Raw genomic sequence first — 12,681 nt, 5'->3', positions numbered from 1 at the left:
CAGTGAGGTTATATGTCTGATTTCTTTCTCAATATCTTGACGAATCGGTTCCTCAATTTCTCCTTGATTAGAGCTTCCGCATATTATTTTTGATTTGATCTCTAGCCGTGATTAGCTCTCTTTCCGTTCTTGCGCGCTTGAGGATCTTTGACAGGGCTGATTGATTGACTTTCATTCTTTGTTCTTTGATTGATTGATTCTTTTTCCATTTGATGCAAAGTTCAAAATACATAGTTGTTGAGTATGATCTTCTTTCCTTTCATCAACGTCGTTGCTCTCCAAATCTGCATATAATGAGATGTCATTAGTCAAGGCTTCTTTAGATTATTGAATATTAATAAAATTCTAAACTTAACAACTGGCAATGTAAAATTAAGGTAACAAATTAAGTGAGATTGGTCTTCGATCTTCTCCCACGATTTTCTCTTAGTTCCAACTGATTCCACTCTCCAATCATAAAGTAGCATCTCTACTCTTTAAAATGCTACAAACTAGTTATGTCAAAATGAGAATTGAGATAGGAATTAAGTAGCTAGTTAGTACTTAATACATAGGAGTAAAAATATCAATATTCTTAACGGGTTAATGATTTATTAGATAAGGAAATTGAGTAATCCGCTCCCGAATCGATAAACCATAAATATAAAATTTTAATCTGTTCACAAATCGTGAATCCGATAACTCGATAGCAATAAGCAATTTTGCGGTTCCATTAGTTATCGATTACGGTTTGTTTTTGAACAACCTTACTTAAAAAGCCAATTTGGCTACACGAAACTTTCTACAGTAAATACATATTGACAACTAAAAAATAAGGTAACTAATCTATTAAAATTGCAAGAATATAACGATATCAAAATTAAATTGCATTCTGGTTGAGTCAACCAGGAAGCCTTCAATTCCTTGTTTAATTTCAGTGCAACTGAATATTATGTAAGTTGGTAAGAAATTTATAAGCAGGATTTTTTTTTTCTCTTTTACGCTATGTTATTTTTCTTTGGGAAGTGAAGAATTAGCTGAAAATAAGGGACAATATGGGGAGAAGCAGTTGGTTTAGTTTCAGTACAGTTACTTCAGCACATTCCTCATCAATACTGTAAAAGCGCATTGTGGACCCTTTACGTGTGTGTGCTTCATAAATACAAAACCTTATAACTGCAATAACTTAATATATAGCTCCACAAAATACAATGGTATATATAATATAATATATCAGAATAACAAAAAATCCCAAACCAGAAGTTTGGAAAAAACTAGATCTCTGCTTCTCTATCTATATAAAAACAGTGCAAACACAATAAAATCACAAGGCAAACAGCGACTATCCTCGTGTGCTCACGCAATTGGTTACTGCAGTCAAAAACATCAAGTATCTGATATTGCATTTACCTCTTTTCATGAGTCTCATCTCCTCATTTTTATTCCTCTTCATCTTACCAACTCCACCCCCTCTCTATAGTCTATACCCTTCTTTGTTATCTCCATTTCTCTAGGATTTAAGTTATATATACGGACAGTTTAGTGTAGTTTTATCTGCTGTAACAGAATACTTACAACGTTTTGCACAGGTAAACATTTCATACTTGCTATAGAAAGTTATATATTACTTAATGGATTTTTAAGTCATCTAATAGAAGAGGCGGACCTACCCTTTTGCGTAGGGGGTCATCGGCCCCAGTAACTTAGGAAAGAATATATGATATATGTGTATATATCTTAAATAACAGGTATATATATTTTAATTGGCACCCTAAGATTCAAATCTTAAGTAGATGCATTGGTCGATTTGGATGGCACAACTTGACTTTTAGTGCGCTGTCTGGGTTCAATTCCGACTCTAGCACCTGTCTAAAAGGGTACAAACATTTTGCCGTGACACTATATAGAAATTAAATTCTTTGTAGTATGATTTGCATAGCCAGCCTGTAGTACTGCATAGACTCTTTACTCCACACCAAGAACCTGTTCAAGAATTATAGTAGTATATATTAAAGCTTTCCTTAAGCTTTCTGTGCATGACACAAAACACTAAAAAGGACAAACTAATGAACCCCTTTATAGTTTTGCAGGCTATCATGTAGTGATCATTTGCCTTTGTCCTCGTTTTCAACCATTTCTGGTCTGACATTCAGATATAAGTCTAGTATTTCGCCATTGTTGTTACCATTCTTGGAAGTAAAGATTGTACGTTTTTTCAGTTCAAAAAATGGAGAGTTTGCTATGTGATGAAGTCTGGCTCATGAGTCCTGAAGATCATGACATGCATGTAAATAATGAAGAAGAAGGAGATACTAGTTTTTTCTACTCAACCAAAGAAGATTGTGAACATGCTTTTGAGATATTATTAGAGAAGGAGATGAGTTACATGCCTAAACCAGATTATGTGAAGCGAATAAAAGAAAATTGTTTTATTGAGAATGCTAGGTTCAAAGCTATTTACTGGCTTATTAAGGTAAAATTAAATTTTATTTTTCTTGCATAACGTTTTTGTTTTAATTTTTATTTCTATCTTTGATTATATTAAAAATACTCTACAGTGTCAAAGGAGGTGGAATTTATCTAATGGAACTATATTTGGTGCTGCAAGTTACCTTGATCGTTTTATCTCTTTAAATAAGTGCCAGGTAAGAATACGTTAAATGAAAGTTTTTTTTTTTATAAAAAATATTCCAAAAAGAAAAAAAACATTGAATTGAATTCAGTTGATTAAATTTTATGCTATACCAAATTAAATTTGTAGGGATGGAGATACTGGATGTTCGAGTTACTCTCAATTGCATGTTTGTCTGTTGCCTCCAAATTCCATGAAACAAACCCTCCTCAATTGCTTGAATTACAGGTGAGTAGTCCTCCATCATTTATTATTATTTATTTATTTTGTTTAATCCGGATACTTTCTTTTTTATTCTTTTTTCTAGACGGTTTGTGAAGGGGAACTTGGAGCAACAATAAAGTTGTCTTCATACATGTCACGGGTTTGATCCGTGGAAGCAGCCACTAATGTTTGCATTAGGGTAGGCTGTCTACATCACACCCCTTGGGATGCGGTTCTTTCCCGGACCCTGTGTAACGCGGCATACTTTATGTACCGGGCTGCCCTTCTAAACTGTTTGTATCTTTAGGTTAGATGTTATTTATGTTATCATATTGATAGATTAATTAACAGTTGGTAAGATGATGGCAGATGGAAGGTGTTGAACATTTGTATGAATCAAAAATGATCAAACGTATGGAGTTGACATTGTTGGAGGCTCTAGGGTGGAGATTAAGTTCTACAACACCATATTCGTACATTGAATTGCTTCAATGGAATATCAAGTCCCTCAAATTACCCATCTTTCAAGATTTTACTTCCCGTGTCAAGGAGCTACTTCTTGGAGTTCTTATAGGTATGCAAAAACACTTGGAACCCTTGCTCTCTTTTTTTCCCGATTTAACTTATATGTAATTGATATGAAATCAAACTTCTCTGTAACAACCATCCTTTATAACAGCATTTCAATATAACGACCAAATATTTTTTTGGAACTAATTTTTCATTTTATGTTATAATATATGTTCTCTAGAACATCACATTAATATAATAGCCACAAAATATGAGAACAAACGCGGCTATTATAGAGAGGTTTGAAGGTGCACAGAAGCTAAACTTTGACGAAGAACCAAATTTGATTTGAATATCTGAGTTTTCCTAGCATTAACCACTAAGCCTGTTGACAGATGCTAAATTCTTGGAGTTCAGACCTTGTGTCATTGCACAATCTGCTGTTAACTGCGCTTGTGAAGATTTCTCTCCATTAATAGGTGACTGTTTCAACAATTTTACTAGACTCTTCCCTCAAGATCAAAAGGTAATTAAGTTTAATCACACATAATCTTTTTATTTTTTTCTCAAATAACATAAGAACTTCACTATTCATTTCTCATTAGTTAACTAAAATGATGACTTTTGTTTTGTTTATTCTCATTAGGATGATCTAACCAAGTGTCAAAGAATGATGAATAAACAACTCTTGGTAGAGGAATTTCAAGAAATGGTGACATATGGAGATTTTTATTATGGCCCTTCAAGTCCAGTAACTGTATTGACAATGGAGCAGCATGACTTGTGTGATTGCCAACTTCTTCATCATTGCTATTGCTCTCTCTTCAACATTCCTCAAGGGGATATCAATTTCATATCTAATGTTAAAAAACGTAAAAGGGGTCAACAAGAAGATCCTGATGTCGTCTAAGGTTGTTAGCTACAAAAACTGTAGTAGTAATTTGTATTGTGTTGTACTAATTGATAACTCTTTAAACGCTACTAGCTACAAGTATAGGGAGATTGAGGATCAAGATTAGTATTCGTTCTACTGGCTATTGTGAATCGCATAAACGAGAGAAATCTCTCTGCTAATAGCGAAGCTTTTAGCAAAACTTTTAATATCTCTTACTCCCTCGGTTTCAATTCAGATGACACATTATCGAAAATCAAACTGTGTAAAGTTTGGCCAATATTTTAAAATACTTTTTATCATATTGACATGAAAATAATTAATTAATAACTTACTAGCACTTTTCATATACTTTTTGATTATTTAAATTTACATTTTAAAATACACTACTAGAAATTCAGAAAAAATCGTCCAAAACAAATCGACCAAAGTTGGTCGATAATGGCCAATAACCGTCCAAAACGCGACTATTAACGTGTGGTCGGTATTTTGAAGGTCGAAAGGGCATACCAACCAAAGTTGGTCGGAAATTACCGACCAACTTTGGTTGGTCAATTAAATTCAAAAAACAAAATGCTGAAAAACCCGACCAAAGTTAGTCGGTATTTTAATTATGTAATTAAAAAATGCACCAGCTGGGAATCGAACCGGGGTCTGTACTGTGGCAGGATACTATTCTACCACTAGACCATTGGTGCATTTTAATTTAAGACTGTCTTTTATTTTATTTATACTCTTTAATTGTATTTTCGCACGAAAATAACCGACCAAAGTTGGTCAGTTTTATTAAAAAAAATAAAATTACCAACTGAATTCGGTCGATTTTTTAAAATGACCGGCTGAATTAACCGACCGATTTTGTTCTTTTTTTAAATATTAATTTTAATTTATTTTAAATGAAAAACCGACCAAAGTTGGTCGGTTTCTTGAAAAATAAATTTTACGGGACTCAAAAATAGTTACCCGCATTTTTGTGCCAAAGAAAACCGACCAAAGTTGGTCGGTTTCGTAAAAATAAATTAAAAAAAATATTTTGAAAAACCGACCAACTTTGGTCGGTTTTTTGGCCGATTTTTTGACCGACCAAAATTGGTCGGTCGACCGTGGTCGGTTTTTGCCGAATTTCTAATAGTGATACTGCATGCATTGAACTAATCCAATTTAGTTTTAAACTTTAGTCAAATTGACTCATATGTCATCTAGATTGGAACATTTGGAGTATTATTTACCAATAAAGAGTTCACTACTAGAAAACTAGCAAAACCCGTCCACAGAATACCGATCGAAATCGGTCGGAAGAAAAAATGACTGAAATCGGTCGAAAAATAGATAAATTAGTCGCAAAAGTCAAAGAAAATATTTCTCACAAAGATACCGATCACCATCGGTCGGAAATAGTGGTTCCACAATAAAGATACCCGGTCAAGCAAGCCTTTACAATTCCTTCTACCCAAATCATCCATGAATAAAGAGAAGAATACATTTCATTAATAAGTCAGTAAGAAGTCAAGTGAATAACACCAGTCCTTTTTACATTAGTCATGTCATTAACAAGTCTTTGAAACAGAACATAGTACAATCGTAGTTAAAGTGGAACAGATGATACGATTACAATATTTTTAATTTAACCTTCCCAAAAATAGATACAACTCACACTATGTCTACGGAGCCTCTAACAGGAACAAAAGAGTGTTATGACAGTGCCGGCAACAAGGCCACGGCTATACCTCAAAATGCTATGTACAAAAGATAAAAGATACAGGACCCCGAAATGAAGTGGGGCTCACCAAATCAGTAGAGGAGAGGATGTGCTGCTATCACTGATCAATACCACCTGCTATGGAACCACCTGCATCCATTAAAGATGCAGCGCCCCCGGCAAAAGGGATGTTAGTACATATGGAATAGTACTAGTATGTAAAACTAAACACCCTCTCAATAGAACAAGCAACAGTAAACGGAGAATAAAATATGAAATCAATAAGAGACTCATACAGTATCAAGGTGTCAGTTAGGGGAAAGGTGAACTTCAAATAGGTTTCAGTAATTTAAGTTGGGAGATCTTTAGCACCGATACACCACCGTGTTTTAGCACGGTGTCCGATCTCATCCCCACCGGCTAAGCTGCCTCACCCCGAGACGTACACTCACAATACCACTATGTGCGCGGCATGGCGTCCGATCTCAGCCCGATCGGCTAAGCCGTCTCACCACAATGCCGTATGGGTCGATATTACATCACATCTCGCTAGCAATAATCTCATACATTTAAGGGAAAACAGTCTCATCACATTAACACGGGGATTTACCCCTCAATCACTCCTACACCGGCACGTGTAGTTTCGGGGTTAGGTGGTTCCGACCTACCCTTTCTCGTTGGCTAAAAGATACTCCCAAGGCATTTATCATTAAAAGTATTTACCACTCAATTCATATTCTTTTACATGTCATTCATCTTATTGGCACCATTGGCCATACGCAATACCATTCTTGGCACGTTGGCCATACATCATAATTCATGCTCACTATTTCACTTTCAATCATCATCATGGATAATCAACAATAAGGCCTTTCAAATTAAGACTTTAAATACATACTTGAGCAGTTTAGGGTCTTAGGCACATGTGACTTCTTACACAATTGACATGATAGCTTTCATAAAAAAAATATGCTTTTAAATCATAACATAACAACACACAACCCATGCTTAAACCACATTCTCAAACATTAACTCAACATAACAAGAATCGTTGGAATACATATTGAACGCATAATTACTTTGACATGAGGCTTATTTGACAAAAAATCAATTCATAAAGAGCATCAAGAGACTTACAAGGACATTGTGGGGTTCAATTCTAAGAGAAGAGTTTAGCCAACATACCTCACCTCGAGCTTTTTAAATTACTACAATATTCCAGAATTCTTAGCCTCGCCGATCTATTTAGAAATATAGCAAAATTGAACACAAGTTAGGAATGAGTTCATAGTTTCAGCTCACTTGAGCATTTTATCAAACAATAGGTGTGCATTAAGGTTTCAAGGTCCTCCTATGGTGGATTCTTTCACCCCACTACCCAAAGTTCACCCAAAAGAGCTCAACAATCTACCCAATACCCTAGATGGTATATTCATGTAAAATAAACAACTCCCACACCCAAGAATTGCTTTACTAATTATCTATTTTTAGTTAAATTCCGAAATTAAGGGTTATGGTGTAGAATATTACTTTTTGGTTGAAGACCTTGTGAGTTACCCTAGAGAAATATTTAAGGTTTGAATAAAGATTGATGAACAAATGACTTAGAACTTCTCTTCTCACTCTAGACCACATTCCTCTCTCTCTCAAATGTAAGTTTGAACCATATAAAATGACCCTTAATATTATTTTATAAAAATGGGGTCAGATTTATAAAACCAAAAAAATGAAGCTCCAAAACACAATCTGTGGTCGCAGAGTGACCGCAAAACAGATATGCGGTCTGCAAATCGGCCGCACAATTGGCCCTTCGGAACTGGGCAAAGCTGCCCGACTCTGCGACCAGTCTGCAGTCGCATAATGCACCGCAGAACTTCCCTCCGAACATTTTTATGCTGGGTCCGCGATCGATGTGCGGCCCGCGAAACGGTTGTGCGATCGCATAGTTGACCGCACAATAACAGCCAGACTTGCCCAGTTTTTTGCTTCACTCTGCGGCCCACAGAGTGATTCTACGGCTGCATAGTGGGCCGTAGAAATGTCTTTTTCTGCCAAAAATTTTTCTTTACTCTCGAGCGCACTATTCAACCCAAAAAGTTTATACCGCGGCCAACACATAAGCTTACTTCGTCACCACGAAAACCCCGGATTTTATTCAAAATTTTACTGGGCCTTACATTATAGAACTATACACTTTATTTTTAAATATATTATAGTAAGTTTTAATCGAATATAATTAAATTTCCAATTGATCTACTGATGAAGTATCCGAGCAAAATACTAATAAAGTGATCGAGAATAAAACATTCAAGACTATGTTGATTGTACGCATCTTTGATCATCTAGTCACTCATTATACCGGAGCATGTAGTCACTTAAACTTCAAGATTTGTTTTCCAAATATAATTTATGCGAAAGCACACATATGATAAATATTATAAAATAATTGATCGAGTTTAATTGAAGTAGTCGTTATATCCAACATGCTATGATACAGTTAGTGTCGTAGTAAATAGATAATAAAGTGTATCGTTGATGCTATAATATATATATATATATATATATATATATATATATATATATATATATATATATATATATATATATATAGAGAGAGAGAGAGAGAGAGAGAGAGAGAGAGAGAGAGAGAGAGAGAGAGAGAGAGAGAGAGAGAATTAAAATTAATTTTGACTATTTCACTAAATACCGACCGACTTCGGTTGGTTATTTTAATAAAAAATAATTTAAAAAAATCAGATTTCCGACCGAATTTGACCGGTAAATTTATGGTCAAACGGTCAATTTTTCACTTAAATGTACGGACCGCCATTTCCGACCGAAGTCGGTCGGAAATCTGCAAATTAGAGCCCACTAACGGGCTTTCTTTCCCATTTTTCAATTTTCTATCTCTCATTCTCTCCTCCACCCTCTTCAACCCTAAGGCGATTTCGCCCAAATCCCATCCAAAATCTATTCCTACTTTCATTCTCCCCCAAAATCAAAGTCCAAAGTCATCCTCATTACCTTCTTTGCCCAAATCCCCAATCCCGCTGCCTCACCACCGCTGCCCTCATCCATCACTGCCTCGCCGTTGCTGCCGTCGCTGCTTCTTCCACCACCTTCCTCCCTTCTCACCACTGCTCAATCGCCGCTACTTCTACCACGTGAAGGTTAGTCATCTAGTTTTTTGAAGCTACTTTAATTCTTAAAATTTAAGGTTTAATTTATTATTCTATTTTTGTTTATTGCTTTTAGAAAATTAGGGTTTATTAATTTAGGATTTAATTTATTGTTCTATTTTTGTTTATTTCTTTTAGAAATAAGTTATTAATTTAGGGTTTAATTTATTGTTCTATTTTTGTTTATTGCTTTTAGAATTTTAGGGTTTATTAATTTAGGGGATAATATTGTTTTATTAGTGTTCATTGCTTTTAGAAAATTAGGCTTAACTAATTATGCTATATTAATTGAATGAGTTAGTCTAATTTAATGTGTTAACAAATTATAATCTTCATGAGTTAGTCTAATTACGATTAATGCTAGTGTTTGCTATCTTGTAAGTCTTTCAATTATATTGCCCACTAATGGTCTAATTGAATTTGAAAAGAACTTATTTAGGGATATATGAGAACTTTAAAATTAATATGCACTCAAATTATTTAAATTAACTACTTTGTAACTAAAGTTTATTATGTAACTTAAACTATAAATTAATTTGAATACTCATTTAATATAACATGCAATTTATTTGTTCTTTGTGTAGATGGAATATCGTAGTCGAATGTATAATAGGAATTATCCTAATCATCGATTCTTTAGGGAGGAATTTATAGAAGGGGTTAATGAATTTATAAGGCATGCAATATCACTTGAACCATTTCAAATCGGAGGGATGATTAGGTGTCCTTGTGTGAAGTGCAAGTATTTGTATTTTTTTGGATCGGAGGATGTTAAGACTCATCTTTATAAAAAATAATTTATGGATAATTATTTTGTGTGGCCTATCCATGGAGAGGTTGAAGGTAGTGATGGTGTATTTCATAACATAGTTGTTGGTGAAAGTAATAGGACAGTGGGAAATAACGTTCAACATCCTTGATACCATGAAATGGTTGTGAATGCTTTTGGGATGCACTTCGAATTTGAACCCCATAAAAGTGTTGAACAAGCTCCTAACGAATAGGAAAAATATTTTTATGAACAGTTAGAGGCCGCTAGTCATCCACTAAGTGAAGAGAGTATGCACTCTCAGTTGTCTGCTGCGGTTAGATTATTAAGTATCAAATCAGATACCAATATTTCTTTAGCGGGAATGGATTCTTTCATTGGCCTTATGAGTGAATTAGTTGACCCAACTTTCAACATACCTGAAGATTTATATAAGGCTAAAAAATATGTTTCTAGGTTAGGACTCTCGTCTATGAGAATCGATTGTTGTGAAGTTGGTTGCATGTTGTATTATAAGGGTGATGCAGATTTAGAAAGTTATAAATTTTGTGAAAAAATTCGTTTTAAGCGGGTTTCCAGCGGGAAGAAGTTTGTTGTAAAGTCGATGCATTATTTACCTCTTATTCCTACATTAAAGAGGTTGTACGCATCAATGAGTTCTGCTCCTCATATGAGATGGTACTATGAAAATAGAGGTCTCCTGGTGTTATGTGTCATCCTTTAGATGGGGAAGCTTGGAAGCATTTTGATAGAACGTATCCGAATTATGCTAGTGAACCAAGGAATGTTCGGTTGGGTTTGTGTGTTGATGGTTTTACGCCATTTTATGTTTCTACAATACCATATTCATGTTGGCCAGTCTTTATTACGCCGTATAATATTCCGCCTGAAATGTGTATGACTAGTCCATATATTTTCTTAAATTGTGTTATTCCCGGTTCGCGCAATCCAAAGAGTTTGATTGATGTATATTTGCAACATTTGATTGATGAGCTAAAATAGTTGTGGTATGATGGAGTTGAGACATATGACATATCAACTAAGCTCAATTTCAACTTGTGTGCTAATTTAATGTGGATCATTAATGATTTTTCTGCATATGGAATATTGTCTGGGTGGATGACTGCTGGAAAGTTAGCATGTCCTTATAGCATAGAAAATGATAAAGCGTTCACTTTAAGACATGGCCGAAAGCGGTCATGGTTTGATTATCATCGCCAGTTCTTGCCAGTTGATCATGAGTTTAGAAGGATAAAGAATGCATTCAAAAAAAATACAGTTGAACATGATTTGCCACCTCCAATTTTGTCCGATGAGAAAATTTGGGAGAGGGTTCAGAACTTCACTAAAGTTACCGAGGCCCCACCTTCTAGATTTCTTGGATATGGTGTTACTCATAACTGGACAAAACTAAGCATATTTTGGGAGTTTCCATATTGTAAGGATAATATTCTCTGACACAATCTTGATGTCATGCATATTGAGAGAAGCTATTTTGACAATTTGTTCAACACGGTGATGGATGATAAGAATAAGACAAAAGATAATCTGAAGGCTAGACTGGACTTACAAGAATATTGCAGGCGGCCTGAATTACATTTGCAGTATGCGAATAATGGTAAGGTGTTCAAGCCCAAGGCCAGCTACACACTCACTTTGGAACAAAGACGACAGATTTGTAAGTGGGTTACAAACCTAAAGATGCCAGAGGACTATGCTTTGAACCTGGGAAAATGTCCCAATATGGTTGAAGGAAAGTTAACTCATATGAAAAGTCATGACTGTCATATCTTCATAGAAACCTTAATCTCTATTGCATTTTGTGGTTTGCCTGAAAATATCTGGAAACCCATCATAGAGATAAGTTTGTTCTTCAAAGACTTATGTTCTACCATATTAAGGGAAGAAAACCTATTTCAAATGAATCAGAAAATTCTTGTAATCGATCATAAGCTAGAAAGGAATTTTTCATGTGGTTTCTTTGATATAATGGAACACCTTCCAATTCACCTTGTACATAAGGCGCTACTTGGAGGGCTGGTTCAATGCATGTGGATGTATCCATTCGAGAGGTAATGATCAAATCTTGATTCATTCTTGTAATTATATTTAACGTTATCGTCTAATATGACAATGTGCAGGACTATCGGCAAGTGAAAATCATTTGTTAAATAGAGGAATAGGATTGAATGATCCATATATGAAGCCTATCTTGCAAAGGAAACTACCCATTTTTGTTCTTACTACTTCGACAATCATGTGCCATGTGCTAGAAATAGGCCCAATCGGCATAATGTCGTGATTGAGAATGATCCATTATATCCACCAATGTCCATATTCAATCAACCAGACTGAGGTTCTAAAGATCGATCAAAAAGGGGCCTAAGAAGTATGGAGTACAAATCGATTTCAAATTATGTGTTCTAAATTGTTCAGAAGTTCAACCCTTTCTTAAGTAAGTGTTGACGTAAGATTAATTTATATGGACTACTATTTAATTCGGTTGATGCAACTAACAAAATTTTCAATGTGTCGCTCAATGACATCGTGAGTCAATTTGGCCATGATGTTGTATATTCTACATTTGAGGCATAGTTTAAACAGTGTGTAAGTGCATCTTACATACTTTATCACATGTGAATATACATACTTGGTCACTTGTGAATATACTTGCTCACTTGTGATTTATTTAACACTACATGTAGGTCAATAATCTAAACAACAATGTTAATCAATTTTGAAAGATATATCTTAGGAACCTGCACCTACGGTTACAACTATGTCTAAGTATTTTGTGAATGGTTACAAAATTCACAC

At 34.8% G+C, this 12,681-nt stretch overlaps 1 protein-coding gene across 1 annotated transcript; it reads left to right on the top strand.

Annotated features, from left to right (window-relative positions):
* Positions 1-1,244: 1,244 nt before the first annotated feature.
* LOC107800608 (putative cyclin-D7-1) lies at positions 1,245-4,355 on the top strand. The gene is made up of 7 exons (XM_016623805.2): positions 1,245-1,568; positions 2,199-2,452; positions 2,538-2,624; positions 2,741-2,839; positions 3,185-3,389; positions 3,721-3,851; positions 3,972-4,355. Exons 2-7 carry the CDS (start codon positions 2,207-2,209, stop codon positions 4,233-4,235), a joined length of 1,032 nt encoding a protein of 343 aa, XP_016479291.1. The 5' UTR covers positions 1,245-1,568; positions 2,199-2,206; the 3' UTR covers positions 4,236-4,355.
* The last annotated feature ends 8,326 nt before the right edge of the window (positions 4,356-12,681 follow it).

This window comes from Nicotiana tabacum, chromosome 2, assembly GCF_000715075.1.
Source record: "Nicotiana tabacum cultivar K326 chromosome 2, ASM71507v2, whole genome shotgun sequence".
In the NCBI taxonomy this organism is placed as follows: domain Eukaryota; kingdom Viridiplantae; phylum Streptophyta; class Magnoliopsida; order Solanales; family Solanaceae; genus Nicotiana; species Nicotiana tabacum.
Note: the sequence above shows the minus strand (reverse complement) of the source record. Positions and strands in the feature narration are given on the sequence as shown.